Source organism: Poecilia latipinna, unplaced genomic scaffold (assembly GCF_001443285.1).
Source record: "Poecilia latipinna isolate Pla-1442-1.1 unplaced genomic scaffold, P_latipinna-1.0 Scaffold1980, whole genome shotgun sequence".
NCBI classification, from domain to species: domain Eukaryota; kingdom Metazoa; phylum Chordata; class Actinopteri; order Cyprinodontiformes; family Poeciliidae; genus Poecilia; species Poecilia latipinna.
Window position 1 is genome coordinate 141,504 of NW_015114596.1, and position 15,752 is coordinate 157,255.

Genomic DNA, 15,752 nt, shown 5'->3' on the forward strand with positions numbered 1-15,752 from the left:
AAAATCTGACACTGGCCCTTTAAAATCACCAAAACATCACTGGATTAAAACGTAAAGCCTGATCAGTAGGAGCTCCAGGTACCGGCCCGGAGCGACCCGGTCGGCCCGGAGCGACCCGGTCGGCCCGGAGCGTGGCGCGCTGACCTCGGATATGTAGAGGCAGACGCCTGCCACGCCGTGACCCGTCGACGGCTTCGCCACCCGCAGGAACGCCAGCGCCACGGCTGAAACGGAACGCACAGAGTGAACGAGACGCGGTCGCCCCTAGCAACAGCCACGCTGAGTGGCGAGTGACACGGATCAGAACCGGGACAAACCTGGACCCCAGCAGAACACAAACACCAGCGGGTACAGCAGCATCCGCAGGTCCATCACCCGGAACAAGGCCCGCTGCTCGTTGCCCAGGTAACCGCAGGATGTCACCGCCCGCCGGTAGATGCACCGCGCCTTGACCACCAGAACCTGGATCAGAATCAGAACCAGCCTTAATCGTCATCGTACAGAAGCACAATGAAACTGGTTTCAGTACAGCCAATCCAAAACAAGCGTCATAAGACCTGAGTGGACGGGTCAGGACCCGGGTCAGAGGTCAGCTTCCCCTCATTAACAGGGTAAATGAAGCCTTGAAACCCGGTCCTCTCTCTGGAGACAGTTTACCCCTCTAGACCCTGTTTACCCCTCTAGTTTACCCCTCAGCTCACCGTGATGCCCAGCAGGGTGAGGAGGAAGCTGCTGAGGAAGACTCCGATCTGGTAGGTGTGCAGGAAGCTGCAGCTGCGGCTGAGGTGCTGCTGGTCCGGCCGCAGGAACAGCGCTCCGGTGTGCATCAGCAGACACCTGCTCCACAAGCACAGCGTCAGCTCCTGACAGCAGCGCCGCTGCGCTAACCTGTCTCAGGTGAGGCCTCACCTGTACGGCTCACTGAAGTTGACCTGGCAGTGGCCGACGTTCCCTTGTACGAACACCGGGACCATGAGCAGAGCCGGAACCAGACTGAAACGGGAGAAACGGGTCAGCGGGGTGAGAGCAGTCCAGGTGAGGTCCAGGTTCACCTGCTGCTGGTCTCAGCATGTTCTCACCTTGACAACACAGCAATCATTTTAGCTTTCAGCGACACCGTGTTGGAAAACTGAGGAAAGAAAAGATGCCAAGATTCAGAACCTCATCCAGGAACCAACAAGATGTTTAAATTGCCGGCTTGATTAATAGCAAAATATGGAGATAAACATTTTAAAGACTGTTTGCTTCTTTAATAATAACACTTCATGTGAAATTTTTAGCTTCAGAAATCCTCTTCCTAAAGGCTAAACCAAGCCAAGTTAAGACATTTACAACCTTTCCTTTTAATATTATTTAAGGAATAGAAAGGCAACTTAACATAAAGCTACTCTATGTCAATATAAATGAGTTGAACAGAGCAAAGCTAACGTAATGTTTAGATAAAATGTGTTCAACTGTTATGAGATATCCAGTATCTCATAGTTACAACTTTAAAACTTCAAATTATGACTTCCTGTTGGGCTCTTATTTTTTTTCTTTCATGGCAGAAATGGCCTTCCATAGGAAGCAGATAGTTCTGATTTCACCTCAAACAGAAGAAGATAGAAAACAGTTTAAGATTTACAGAAACAATAAAATAAAAGTTATGTTGAATCTTAATGGATGTTTAATGACGCCTCTGTGAGCTACAGTTCAGCATGGCTACCATATAACCATGGCTACCATATAACCATGGCTACCTGTATGGAGTAGCCGCTGAAGCAGCTGTTGAACTTCTCTCTGGTCAGCGTGTAAAGGTTCCACACGTAGTTCAGCGTGAAGAAGAAGGACGCCATGTACAGAATCTGAAACAGAACAAAACGGTTCGTCTGGTTCTGACAGTAACGGGTTAAACCAGCAGCTCAAACGGACAATAGATGTAGGTCAGGCGTGTTTTTGTGTCCTGGTTCTGCTGCTCCATTTCCTCCTCAGTGACCCAGTTCAGGATGAGTTCTGGTTGTTTGAGCCAAACGGGCCGGATCGGACCAGAACATTTACGCAGATGAAGCTGTGACGAAGAGCCACATCCTCCTGGGCCCACCATCTCTCACCTACTTCCTGCCCTAAAGGTTCAGTTCAGGTTCTGTTGTCCCGCTCGCTTTCTAACTTGGAAATGCATCACGTGATGTGAAAATGCCGTCATGGCTTTGAAAGCGCTCTGGGTTTCACATCAGCATCTAAACCCAAACCGCGAAATACCGTTGCGGAAAGAGGAACCGCCGGTCCCAGACTCAGACAAACCCGGTTTTACCAACAGGCAACAAATCAGGACAAAATGAAGGAACAAGCCAACAAAGATGAACTCAGCATGCGAGCTTCTTAAAACAGGACCGAGTCGAAACGATCTAAGTACAACACGCAAAATATAACTGTATTTATATGTTTACAGTGATAAACTTTTGTCTTCTTACTTGGTCCGTCTGCCGTACTTATTTTTTATTTCCTTTTTAAGTTTAAGAGAAAAACCGAGGGTTAGAAATTGGAGAAACTCGTCATCTAGCTAGCTTTGCTGCACTTAGCGCCATTGTTTACGCATGCGCAGTGAGTGTTAGACGTCTCCTTCTTTGTTATAATGGCGGTTGGCAAACAAGTAAAGGGACCATTACCGCCACCAACTGGTAAGGCCAACCTGTACATCAATTAAGTGACGGGTATTTTATTTTAAAATGACGTGATAAATGACGGGCTGACGTGTTTTTCATGTCATGTGATCTACCCACGTTGTCTTTGTGACCGACTATTGACCTCAGAGGATTTATCAGCTGGGTTTAAGCCAGATGTAAAACTCAAACCTGCTGCTGCGGTGGGAAAACCCCCAGACAGCAGCTTCCAGTTCAGCTCCTGGTGTCAAAAATAAAACCTGAAAACAGAAGACACTAAACTTTACTTTCAGAGGAACTTCTTAAAGCTGAAAACAGAATGTTTATGCTTTTATATGAGAAAAACAGCATGTTCTCCAGCCTCTAGGTTCTCACAAACTGAATCTGAATCAATTTGATCCACTTTGAACTTTATTTTTACACCTGGTTGAACTGACCTTTTCTCATTCTGCTACTTTCTCCTACTGCTCTCCGATTTGATTTATTTGCTGTTATTTCAACTTAGAGATGATTATCTGTTGTACCATTTATCATTTATTTTGTTATAAATGATCAACTTTGATCTACTGTTAGGATAAATTTCAGTTGCTGATAAATAATAAATAAATGTTATTTTTACTTTTATTTCATCTTAGTTTAGTGATATGAATCACACTTTTTATTTTTATGTAAGTGGAGTCTTGAAGGATCCTGTTTTATGTGTTTTTCCAAGAACAATAATCATGTTTGTAGTTCAGTTACCTAAAAAATAAGTGATATAGTTATTTTTTTATCTTATTTTTTTTCATTATCACAATAATAACACAAAGTAATAACCTTAATTTAACTTTATGATTTCTGAGTTGTTTTCTCTCTATGAAAGATGTTGTGAATTGGCACCAAAGAAATAAACTGAATTCAACTGATTTTAAACTTGTTTGGTTCCTTTGCACGTTTCCATGTTTTATTCACAGATAAAATTAGAAACCATGAAGGTTTTTTCTTCAACTTTCATTGAAACCAAACACAATTTTTGAGTTGAATCCACTGAAATATTTCTGTGTCAGTGTTTGTGTCCCAGACTGAGTCCAGCCGTGAGTTTCTGTGGGAAACAGCAGCTGGTTCTGATGCTGTTCGTGTCCAGGCTGCGGTTTCTCTCTGCTGTTTGAGGAAGCTGAGATTTTCTAACAGTGAAGGCTTTGAGGAGGAAAGAGGAGCCACTTCCTGATAAAACTCATGGAAATCCCTCAAACTTCCCCAGAAAGCCCGTCAGACTCCCCCAGAGCGGCGGCGCGGCCGTTACCTGCTCCACGGTGTGCAGGTTGTAGCAGAGCGCGCTCAGGTGGTCGCAGCGCTGAGAGTAGAGGATGGCGCCGATCAGCCAGCAGGTGGCGAGCAGCAGGTCGGCCACGCTCAGCTGGAACAGAGGCTGCAGCTGCAAACAGGACAGCAGCAGTCAGACACCTGACCTCTGACCCCAGGGGACAGCTGGACGCACCCATATGATGCGACTGACCTCGGGCGTCTGACCGAGTCTGGGAATAATCAGGGAGATGATGGAGCCGGAACCAACAATGCTGCAAATATTCAGAGAAAATGTTTAAAAACTGTCTGAATTATTATTCAGAGCATTAAAAACACAAACACATTCTACAATAAAATCATTCCTGAATAATTTTGGCCAAATTTGCTAGTAAATAGCCAATAAATAGTTGTAAAATGTAAATGTCATTTAAAAGGCCAGTTGTAGAAGGTTTTCCTGTTTTCATGCATAAAATGTACAATTTAAGGAGAAACAACTCAAAGCAAAGCTGAAATAAATGTCTAAGAAATTAGCTAAGATTTTAAGATTCTTTCAAAATATTTTCTAAGGTAAAAACAAGCTAAGCTAAGCTAGCTTTAGCTAAACAAAGGCAAATCAAGCTAAGCTAAATTAAATGAAACCAAGATAAACTAAACTAACAGCTATCTGCACAAAGAGGAACTTTGTTTTTTTGTCAGTAGGTTACACATTTTGTGCTTTTTAAAGTAATTTACTATAAACTTTAAATCTTTAATTAAAATGTATGAAATATAAAAACAAAAATAAAGTTGTTTTATTTAAAAATCTGTTAAAGACCTTTGCTTCTCATCTACCTCTGCACCAAGGTGGCATTTCATCTAAACTGTGTTCATCGCCATGGAAACGTCACCTTGACAAACCAGAACCAGAACCGGATCAAGAAGTCCAGAACTAAAATTAGCTGGGGTTTTCAAAGCAATATTTTCCTCAGTTTTAGCCTAAAATCTCCTCCTTTCTGAAATGTCAATGCAGAAACAAATAAATGTCATTTTAAACTGAACAGAGAATGAAACCACCGAGGAGGATGAGGAAGCCGGAACCAACCTGAACGAGGCCATGATGAGCTGGATCCACCGGACGGCTTCGTACACCTGCAGGGGGAAACAACACGTTCAACCCGCCGCTGCAACCCGACCAGAACCGAGCAGAACGGACCACAGCCGACCAAGGGTGTAAATCCCACCTCATTATTGGGGGGGGGGACCATAAACAGGGAAAATGTTAAGAGCAATTTTGGGGGGGTCGGCAAAGTTACAGTCAAATGTGGTTTAAATTTTTGTTCAAGCTGCACCACCAAAAATGACTAGTAAGTAGCAATGAATAACAAAAGTGTTTTTCTCAGTGAACAACCTGTTGAGACCCATAGAAGTCAAACTAAGATTCAAATGTTGCTTAGATATGAGTTTGGTTCAGAGTCACAGATCTAATCTCTGCTACACCTTTACAAAAACTTAAGGCTGTAAATGAAAAAGTTTTAATAAGTAACTACACTTAATAAATGTGCTCATAAATATTGATTTATTGCAGTTTTTGTTGATACAAATCATGTGTTATTTAAATTATAACTTAAGTTGCTTTGAACCTTAATTTTTTTTGGGGGGGCAGGGGGAATTCATGTTAAAACCTATAAATATGTGGAAATTGAATATCTGGGAAGCATCATAACTTAAACATAAAGGTCAGCACCAGTTTTCTAGAAAAATATTCAGGTTTTATTTTGTGGTTTTAAAGGCTCTACGTTGAAGATGGTAAGAAATAAAGTCATACTTTATTATTTTTACTGCCAGCTGCAGTCGCCCCTCTGCTCTCGGCTCCCATACTGAGCTGTCGGCTAATGCTAACGCTCCCGTTTCAAACTCTTCTTATTAAAGAGTTAGAGAGCTAAATGTGATTGAAATATTGGCTACCTTCGACAGAAAAAGGAGCTAAGTCTATGAAAGCAATGTAGCAGTTTAGCTAGCTTTGATTTCCAACGCATAAGGAGGCATTTTATCACGATTCATCCAAAGTAATGAAATAACAAACTGCGGACAGATTTTTATTAACGTGTTTCACTCTATTGAGCAGTGAAAGTAAATAAAACGTGTTACATGTCTTTTGCTTTAAGTCTTTACTTACTGGAGGGTTTTTTGTTAATGCTGCAGAGCCACAGCTAACAGCTAGCTCCTCCCTTAGCGGATCTAACGGAGCCTGTACCGTTCAGCAGCTGTTGCTCCTCCTACACTTTGGACTGAACCATTGTTCTAACAATAGTGGGGGGACCTAAAAATTAATTCTTGTTTTTTTCTTAGATGAATGGCAGATTTACTTCGTTCTTTGTTTCTATTGCCTTTTTATATTAATATTGTTTAAATACAAGGGTTTCTTTCATGATTTCTTTGGGGGGGACAACTCTAGACTTTTCCAAGATTTGGGGGGTCCGGACCCCCCCCCCGTCCCCCAAACTCCCGGGATTTACGCCTATGCAGCCGACCAGAACCTACCAGAACCGATGCTGATGCTGATAAATATGGAGCTTCTCTTCACCTCCCAAACAGTTCATCTCACACAAATATTAACATAAATATAAAATTGGCAAGGTAAATATAAATTTATAGATAAATAGAGCGTGATATAAATAGAGCTAAATAAATTAAATGTTAAGTGAGCTAAACGTTTAGTTACATATTTAATTCGATAACTAAACTATAGCTAGCTCACAAACTACTGTCATCGCTAACTTTATAGTTAAGTTGCTAACCAGCGGTCCCGGTTCGATTCCCTGGGAATCCTGATAACGTCATCAGAGCCTGTCAGTCTGCGCGGAGGGAATAATAACCCACACGCCCCACGGCGTTAAAACTACTAAAATAAACGAAAAGATGAAAAGAAACAGTTCATTACATGTTTATAGAGTTTCTACACAAATGACAGAACAATATGAAAAAAAAATCCACAATTTAAGGAAATAAAATTACTGAATTTTCAAAAATTTAAATTTTATGTTCCAAAAATCAAATGGAAAAACTTCCTTTTTCCAGATGCAACTAAAATAATGAGCGTTTTTGCTCCTTTTTCCAGATTATTTTGCAGCTTTTAGAGCAGAAGTGATTGAATGAGGGAGTGAAACGGACCGATATGATTAAATCTCCTGATGAAATCAACGGGACTCACCTGGGTCCAGTCCACGGCCGCCGTGGTGTTGGCCTCCGGGCTGCGGGGGAGGCTCAGCGTCAGCGGGGGCAGCATGCTGGCAGGATGGGGTCTCTGGAGGAGCAGAACCTGAACTGGAACTGGGGATCAGCCGCAGGTCTTTATCCGGCGGGGGAGCGGGGCTTAGCCGCGTTAACCCCGCCCATCTGGCGGAGCTGCAGGTTCGTCTCCGGCGTTAGGAGGTAGATACTGGTTTTCTATCGACTCTCTGATTGGATCAGAGCCGTGCTTCAGCTCCCATCAGGAGGTTCTGACTTCTTCTGGAAACAAACCCGAACCACAGAGTTACTGTGAAAACGGATCATTTAATGAACCGAAACATCTCTGCTGGCGCCCCCTGCTGGAGGAAATCCCGACCAACTTCTGCCCTCATCAGTTCCTGTTTCCATCAGGACGGAATCTCTTCTCAGTGAATCTGAACTCAGCCTGGTGATGGTTTCCATTGCAGTCCTTCCATGTTGTTTTTTCTAATATTCATCACATTTGGGTTTAAAAATGAGTTTCTAGTCTGGAAGGAACAGAAACTAGTGAAGCTTGGTGAGAAACTAAACATTTCAGAAACTTTAGATGCTTTTCTGCCTGGAGGTTAACTCTGGGAGATCCAAGCAAACGTTACCAGATCTGAAATCAGCCGCCATCTGACGTCATTTTGGGAACATTAATAATAATTTTAGATGGTCTGGTCAACCCGGTTCTACTGGAACCAGAACTCCATCATCTGCTGGGCGCTGCACCAAGAACCACTGAAGGAAACGACACAAAAACCTCTGAAGACACTGAGAGCAACTTCCTTCTTCACCAGGTGGAAACAAGATGGAGGATTTTAGCAGATGGAGGATTTCTCTTTAGTTTTTGGCTAAAGACCAGGAGACATTTATGCTGCTGGTTGGATTTACCCAGAATGCCCTGCGCTGTAGTCCACTTCCTGCTTTTGGAGCGGTCTCTGGTCCACTTGGCGTTCACATTTAAACCGAACCCAGATTGAGGTCTGGAGGTCACACCTCATCAACCAAACCAGACTTTGACTAGGCAGACGGACTGGAGTTGGATCAAAGAAATGATGCAGCCTTGGGGAACCAGATTTGGGTCCAACTGGGAGAAAAAGTTTCCACCTTCAGGAGACTGGAAATAGTAATAGTAGCACTGCGCCACCTGGTGGATGCCTCAACAGAACAGAACCAGGCTGGACCATATTGGGTTTGGTGGAACCAGCAGGGAAGAACTTTTATGCCCTGATCTGGGAGTTATTGGTATCTAAACGACCTCTGACCTCTGTGGATAAATGAGATTCAGAAACTTTCGTTTGGATTAAATTTTTATTGTGGAGAATCTGATTATTTCGTGTTGAACGTCTTGGTCCGGCTCTCACCGGGCCCTTGAGAAAGGCATCGATGCATCCGATTGCTGGCTGGAGTCTTTGTTTGGCCCTTCTGAGCTCCTGTAGGAAGTTTAGCAGTGAATCTCTCGGGTCACGTGATTCTGAGGTGACCTTCATTGTTTTTTCGTCGACTCTGCCGCCGCCGGGTCGAGCTGCGGCTCGTCGGATTCGTGCTTCCTCATGTGCTTCCTGAAGATGCGGGCGCCGCTCAGGTTCTTCCTACAGACGCTGCAGTGGTAGGGTTGCGCGTCGGAGTGCACGTCGATGTGGTAGGTGAGCTCCAGCGCGCGGCTGAAGCTCTTGCTGCACAGCGGGCATTGGTAGCGGACGCCCGAGTGCGTCAGCTGGTGGTTCTTCAGGACGCACAGCTGCTTGAAGGTCTTGGGGCAGACGGCGCAGCGGAAGGGCCGGGCGTCGGTGTGGACGCGCTGGTGGCGGCGCAGGGCGCTGGAGAAGGTGAAGCTCTTGCTGCAGACGGTGCAGGTGAAGGGCTTCTCGCCGGTGTGGATGCGCTGGTGCTCTGTCATGTGGACGTGCTGCACGAAGCTCTTCCTGCAGGTGGGGCACTGGAAGGGCCGCTCGCCAGAGTGGATGCGCAGGTGCTTCTGCAGCGCCGACGCCTTGAAGCAGTCGCGGCCGCACACAGGGCAGCAGGTCTTGGATTTTCCCGTGGAGCGGCCGTCTGCCGGCGGGTCAGAGCGGATCTTTGGACCTGCTGGAAACACGAAGGGTCGGTCAGGAGCTGCATGGGTTCAACATGCCGCTGTCAGGTGGTTCAGCAGCACAAGAAGCTCTGCTGACGCATTTCAGAATGATTTCAGTGACCTCTGACCTCTGGTAATGTTCTGATCCAGTCCTGATTCAATTCATTCTTTAACGACAGCCCATCAGTTCTAAAATTAACCTATAGAAGGCTAACAGCAGCTTACACAAAGCTAATGCTAGCCTATCGTGGCTAATAGCCAGCAGATGAAGTTGGCAACCCAGTGGGTGACCAGGGTAGCCTTGCTAGTCACTAGCTCCTCCAAAGCTAATGCTAACTAGTAGTCTCCTGATTTTCCACTCAGTTAGCCGTGCTGCTCTATCAATCAGATTGGGAACATCAGAGTGGAGGTAGCCTCCTGCTACGAGGAAGTAGCCACAGCTGGGAGGAGAATCGTCTTAATTTTGGCCCTGATCTTGTGCCGTATGTATTTATCTGATGCAGCTGGAACCTCAGAGCTAATGAACAAACGGACCGGATCAGAACCGACCCAGCCCACTTTACCAGTCTACTGGGAAATCTGGGCCTCAGGCAGAACCATGTGAACCGGGTCAGAACCGTGGTCGTACCGCAGCGCTCCGGTTCCCAGCGCTCTTCCTCTCCATCAGAGTTGATCAAACCACTGACATCCTCTTCCTCCTGCTGCTCGCTTTGGTTCCCACCCTGGTCGCCATGGTTACCGGCATCAGGGACGAGGGTGGGGTCAGAGGTGGAGGGGTCACTGGGTCGGCGCTGGAGGGAAACAGGAGGAGAAGTTTCAGGCTCAACCAGAACCTTAAACCAGTTGGAGACTGGTGAGTAAACTGGTTCCTCACCTCGTCCTCCACACCTTCATCCTCCTTCATCATCATCACAGTTTTCTTCTTCTGGCCGCCGGTCCGCATATGGAGCCAGAACACCTGGAAGAGAACCCGGGTCAGTCCAGAACCCGGGTCGGTAAAGAACCCGGGTCAGTCCAGAACCCGGGTCGGTAAAGAACCCGGGTCGGTCCAGAATCCGGGTCGGTAAAGAACCCGGGTCGGTAAAGAACCCGGGTCGGTCAGCAACATGGAACCCAAAGCAGCTGCTGTCCCTCCAACTCCACTCAGATCAGTACGGAGAGAAATCTGGCCCAATACTAAAAATCATAACCCACATTTATGCAGTTTGCTGTTTTTCTGATTTTGTTTGAGACACTCTCACTTTTCTCCACACTAACCGATAGGAACGCGCCTTCCTGCCACGCATCAGAGGAAGTCCCACCCCCCGAACAAAACATGTAAAATATGATTTGAAAACAATACTATTTATAAAACTTGAAAATCACATCTGAAAATTTTAGGTTAAACTATTGCAAACATGTCATAATTTACTCTCAAAATTTATTTTTTGATAGACATGCATTTTTTCAAATGGTAATTTTTTAAACATTTTCTTCTCTTTCAATAATTTTGGAACCAATTTCTCTCCGTAGATCAACAGAATTCCTTGAGAACTGATGATGTTTTGGCTCATTGTTCTTCCGTCAAACCATTTGGAGGTCAAAGACGAACAACTGAAAGGTGGATCAGACAGAAACAGTCAACCCGGACAGTTCTGATGGTTCTGATCACCTTGTCGGCCGGGTCCGGCAGCCGGCCCTCCCTGATATGGACCCTCATGTGTTCCCGTAGCAGGCAGGGCTTCAGGAAGCTCTTGGAACAGATGTTGCAGCTGTGGTTCCTCTTCTTCCTCGCAGCTGGACTCCTGCAGGTCGTCAGGGTTTCTGGGCCCGGCGGACCCGGTGGTTCCGGCCGCAAGTTTTCTGAAACCTCCTGGGCCTCCAGGTTCTTCTCTGACTCTGTCCTGGCAGGGATCGGGTCTGCAGAACCAAAAACACAGAGAGGAAGAGTCATAAACCCAACAGAACCAGCAGACTTCTGGACCCAGAAGCTCCCTGAAGCCAAAGTTCTGATTTTCTCACCAGTCAGTGAAGGCAGCGACTCGTCGCTGCGGCTCTCCACCCGCAGGGCGGCGCTGGTTCCGTCCTGAAGCTCGTCTGGGTTCTAGAACCAACAGAGGGTAAAATGTTTCAACCAGAACCAGCAGGAGGGCTAAGATCCAAATTCATAGGAGCTGTTCTGGTCCATGTTTGTAACTTTTAAAGGGCCAGTATCATGTAAAATCAAATTATTATTCCCTGCAGTGTTGCTTTGATTCTTCCATGTTTCAGAAATACTTTAATCTCCATGGCAACCATTCAGCTGTGAAAAACGCCTGGGTGGACCTAGCCCCGCCTCCCAGGTGCAGCTCCTCCCCAACTCAGACTAACCTTCAAACTAGCCAGCAGCAATTAGCAAACAGCTGCTGAGCTCATTATAGGAGCCACTTCTCCAGTAGAAACGTTAAAGCGTTAACAGAGGAGCCATGTTGAGATTACTTCCTGGAGGCGGAGCTTCAGGAAGAGGAGGAGCTTCTTAAAGAGACAGAGGTGCAGTTTCAAGTCATTAAATTAGGAATAACTTTTTTTTGGTCATATTTAATACATTCAGCATTTTCATAACAACTGAAGGTAACAGACCTGATTGTGCTATAAAATAGAAAGCACATAATACTGCCCCTTTAAATCAGCTGGAGAAACCCTCCAGTTTCTCTCTCCTCACCGGTTCTGGCGAATCCGGACCGCCGGGCGGCGCAGTGACGGCCCAGCGGTCCGGCTGGCTGTGGATCTCCTGGTGCTTCCTGAGCGCTCTCAGCACGGTGAAACGCGTCTTGCAGACGTCGCACTGGAACGGCCGCTCCCCGGTGTGGGAGCGCAGGTGGTCCTTCAGCCGGGACGCGCGAGTGAACGAGCGGCTGCAGATGTCGCAGGAGAACCGGGTCGCGGCGTGGTGCCGCCGCTCATGATCCTTCGCCTCTTTGACAGAGGAGAAATGCTCTTGACACAGGAAGCATCGGAAAGCAGCTTCTTCCTGCAGGATCAGAGAAGTTTTAGCTTAGCACTTTAGCACGTTTGCTAACTTTGGCACACTTAGCTTCTCTTACTCAATTTTTCTAGATAAATTCGAAGGAGCTAATTTCCATGGCTATGAGGGAACCTTTCATTTAAATAAAGTTTGACATCTGAGTTCAGTTTTTGGTTATTGGCGATTAGGAATTCAAAGTAGTAGTTTATATTCATGCATGCTCTTATTTTGAAGTATGATTACATATCAACTCTAGTTCCTCTTCCCACATTCTTCACTGACGCAGCAAATGATGTCATTCTCTACCCATAATGCATCGCAGTAGGTCCACAGTGAACGGTCTAAAATCTCCTGATGCTTTCTGAGTGAAGCACTACTGTGGCTAGTTAGCAACAGAGTTGGCAAAACTCAACAGGTCGGAGAGGAATGACAGACTGGACGTTCACACCTGTAGACATACTAAACACCATGTTGATGTAATGCATTAGCATAAGCAAAATTAATATTTACGTTAGCAGTACAGCATTGGTGTTCAATAGTGATATATTGGTACAGTGCTTTAGTGGAATGGTTCACACTTTACCATTAGTTCATTTCCACTAATTGACCTCTGACCTTCTCCAGGGTTCCATCAGCGTGTTTTTGCAGGTGTTTCTTCAGGAGACTCGGCCGGTTGAAGCTCCTCCCACACAGCGAGCAGGGGTGGAGTTTGCGTCCCGTGTGGTTCCTCACATGATCCCGGAACGACGACGCGGAGGAGAAGGTTTTCCCGCAGAGTGAGCAGGAATGCTGCTTCTGCTCTTGGTGGGTCTTCAGGTGGTCAGAGAGGCCACTGCGGGAGGCAAAGCGTTTGGGGCACAGCGAGCAGGAGAACGGTTTCTCCCCGGTGTGGGTGCGCTCGTGCTGGACCAGGTAGCGGCGCTGGACGAAGCCCCGCCCACACAGGGAGCAGCTGAAGGGTTTCTCTGGGGAGTGGATGAGGAGGTGGCGGCGCAGGCAGCCGCGCTGGGCGTAGCTGACGCCGCAGTCGGGGCAGGAGTACGGCTTCTCCCCAGTGTGGACCCGCTGGTGCACCAACACATTCACCTTCTTGGTGAAGCGCTTCCCGCAGATGGAGCAGCTGTGCGGCTTGTAGCCGTAGTGTGTGGCAACGTGGTCCGCCAAACGGGCCGGGCCGGCAAATTCCCGGCCGCACAGCGAGCAGCGGTGGCGCCGTTTGGGTTTGGGTTGGTCCGAGGCCGGTTCTGGAGTAATGCAGAAACTCTGGCGGTCAGGAGGCATCGGCGGGCCTGAGGGAACCAGAACCCGATCAGAACCCAATTGGAACACCATCAGAATGTGATCAGGACCAGAACCCGATCAGAACTTTTACGGTCCAGATCAGAAGTTCTGATCATCTCTGAACCGAACTGGACCAGGTTCTGATCTGGTTCTGATCAACACTGAAGGTTCTTTCTGGACTTTCACATTTCTATCATTCATCTTTTTAAAATGTTCTGAACAGAGAGCCGATTGTAACACTAACATCTTAACTTCATATTTTTTGAAGAAAAATTTCGTTTTCTGTTATAATCTGTTTTTGGTTGTGTGGTTTTTATTTCCGTTTTATTTTCGGTTGCTGCATTTTACTTTGAATTTTTAAATGTCTTCCAGTTTAATGTTTCTGTTTAATTAAAGTTTATTGGTCTTGAACTTTCACTTAATGCCGTTATCAATATATTAGTTGAAAATGGCCGCCTTCTTCTCCTCCTGCAGCTCTACTCTTCCTCTCTCAGCCTGGAACCTGAGCAGCTCCACCAATCAGGAGCTGCGTCAGAGCAGATCCCACCTGTCTCTCCTCCTATCAGCTCCTCGTCTTCCATCCACCTGCAGTTATTCCAGTTATGCTCTTTTCTCCTGACTTAGTGTCTACAAAATATAATAAGAGTAGAAACTACTAAGAGTGTCCCAGATGTGCTGCTGTTAGTGATTTTCCCGCATGTTTAGGCTGAATGCAGCTCTGACCTTCATCTCCTCCTTCCTCCTCTTCCACCTTCACTTCATTCATCATCATCTCTCATCTAGGCCTCTGGAAAAACACACTCTGAAGGGCAAAGAAACAAAAATCCACAGCTTGATCTCAAATATGTCATTTTAAATCACTCAAATTAAAAGGTTTATTTCTAATAAGTAAACGATATTAATCATCACAATATGCAATATTCTAACTGTTAAAAGCTACACACCGACTCTCCTTTGTGGTTTATTGAGGTTTTTAATCAGATTAACGCGTATACATCTTTAATGAACCACATTAACCATTATTTAAAACATCAAACAACAAATAGAACTTCAGCCAATCAGAACACAATGGAGATCATTTCGGCCAATCAGAGAGCAGTAACAGCTATCGCTATTACACCGCCGGCTAATTAGCAAATAAAAGCTGATTTATCTTAATTAAACCTCAGCGCAAAATCAGAAGCAAACCACAGCAGTAGAATGCAAAGTTGTAGCCGGAAAATATCCACAACTGCCTCTTTTACCGTCAGAAATCCGGTCCACACCGGCCCGAGCAGCTAGCGTGGAGCTAATAGGAACAGTTCGGGTGGCTCCGACCGTTGAAGGTCCAGTTTGTTCCGTTTAAAGACGTAAACCGTCAGTTAAAGAGTTTCAGAGATCCGTGGTTTCATGTTGGAGGTTTTCTATAAACGACAGCAGAGAAGAAAGAAACCAGAACCGAAAAAAATGCAAGTTAAAAAGTAGATACTGGAGCTCATGGGCTCAGTGCTGCCACCGCTGGCAGGAGGGTGGTACAACAACAACAACAAACGTAACGGTATTAACAATAAAATGAATTTCCTTGTAGAAGTGAATGAAAATTTCATTTTTCTTATTACGAATAACAAGATAAGAACAATTATTTACGAATATTTTTGGACGGGACGTTAAGATAATTTAGAATACATTATTATTAACTTTTACTTTACATTCAGGTATATTTTGATGATCCACCTAAGAGGAGATATATGTCAGGGTTTTTGAGACAAATATTTAAATGAACTAAACACTTTAGTGACACATTTAGTCTGGCGTTGCCTACAGACTCTGGAACAGTTTCATACTGTTAATACTGAATAAAGTTAAGAGAAGTTAAAAAGCAGAAGTGGTTGTGTGTTTGTTGTTCTCTTACCTCTTCATGTCAGATCTGCTCAGAATTTTGATCAGTTTAAGAAATTCATCACTAGCTTTTGATTGAGTTGTGTTTTGAGCTACAACTTCAACATTATTCTTATTTTGTTTGTATTTTGCACTTTGGAGCAGATCTGTTTCTATAACATTAATTAAAACAAATATGTGTGTGTTTGTGTGTGTGTGTTTCTATGTAGTCTGAATCTTTCCAGCTGACAAACTTTCATTATTAATAGCAAATTGATTCTTGTTCAGTTTCAGGCAAAATCAACTCAAGTTTGGAACCAAACAGTTTTTATTGATCATCTATAATCAAACACATGAAACCAGCAACAGTGTGAGCCTCAGCTACTGCTTCTTCTTC

The 15,752-nt window shown here is 45.3% G+C and overlaps 2 protein-coding genes across 4 annotated transcripts in view; both read right to left on the reverse strand.

The window, feature by feature from the left end:
* The window catches only part of tmem116 (transmembrane protein 116), an 11,839-nt gene extending 4,023 nt beyond the window's left edge, over positions 1 to 7,816 (reverse strand). Inside the window, exons 1-10 of the mRNA XM_015016100.1 lie at positions 7,114 to 7,816; positions 5,005 to 5,051; positions 4,135 to 4,195; positions 3,922 to 4,053; positions 1,740 to 1,844; positions 1,080 to 1,129; positions 910 to 993; positions 702 to 837; positions 318 to 462; positions 145 to 224 (exon numbers count right to left, since the gene is read on the reverse strand). Coding sequence (XP_014871586.1) covers positions 145 to 224; positions 318 to 462; positions 702 to 837; positions 910 to 993; positions 1,080 to 1,129; positions 1,740 to 1,844; positions 3,922 to 4,053; positions 4,135 to 4,195; positions 5,005 to 5,051; positions 7,114 to 7,188 — 915 coding nt within the window. The 5' untranslated portion in view covers positions 7,189 to 7,816. The remainder of the gene's footprint in view (positions 1 to 144; positions 225 to 317; positions 463 to 701; positions 838 to 909; positions 994 to 1,079; positions 1,130 to 1,739; positions 1,845 to 3,921; positions 4,054 to 4,134; positions 4,196 to 5,004; positions 5,052 to 7,113) is intronic.
* Positions 7,817 to 8,444: 628 nt separating this feature from the next.
* On the reverse strand, positions 8,445 to 15,005 carry LOC106935578 (zinc finger protein 497-like). 3 transcript variants are annotated; one of them, XM_015016111.1, is made up of 9 exons: positions 14,743 to 15,005; positions 14,222 to 14,300; positions 12,833 to 13,506; positions 11,915 to 12,223; positions 11,236 to 11,317; positions 10,886 to 11,133; positions 10,109 to 10,192; positions 9,863 to 10,025; positions 8,445 to 9,242 (listed from the first exon to the last, which is right to left on the reverse strand). In XM_015016111.1, exons 2-9 carry the CDS (start codon positions 14,268 to 14,270, stop codon positions 8,644 to 8,646), a joined length of 2,208 nt encoding a protein of 735 aa, XP_014871597.1. In that variant the 5' UTR covers positions 14,271 to 14,300; positions 14,743 to 15,005; the 3' UTR covers positions 8,445 to 8,643. The 3 variants fall into 3 exon arrangements, with proteins under 3 accessions (XP_014871597.1, XP_014871595.1, XP_014871596.1); XM_015016109.1 differs by having other exon boundaries at positions 8,445 to 9,245; positions 14,743 to 15,004; XM_015016110.1 differs by having other exon boundaries at positions 8,445 to 9,245; positions 14,731 to 15,004.
* Positions 15,006 to 15,752: the final 747 nt, after the last annotated feature.

Bases quoted from the DNA above. Each gene is read 5' to 3' on its own strand.
- LOC106935578 (XM_015016109.1), bottom strand. From the start codon at position 14,270: ATGATGATGAATGAAGTGAAGGTGGAAGAGGAGGAAGGAGGAGATGAA. The intron at 12,224-12,832 runs GTCAGAGGTCAA...CTGATCCTGCAG, and splicing joins CTGATGGAACCCTGGAGAAG to GAAGAAGCTGCTTTCCGATG. The intron at 11,318-11,914 runs GTGAGGAGAGAG...TGTTGGTTCTAG, and splicing joins GTCCGGATTCGCCAGAACCG to AACCCAGACGAGCTTCAGGA.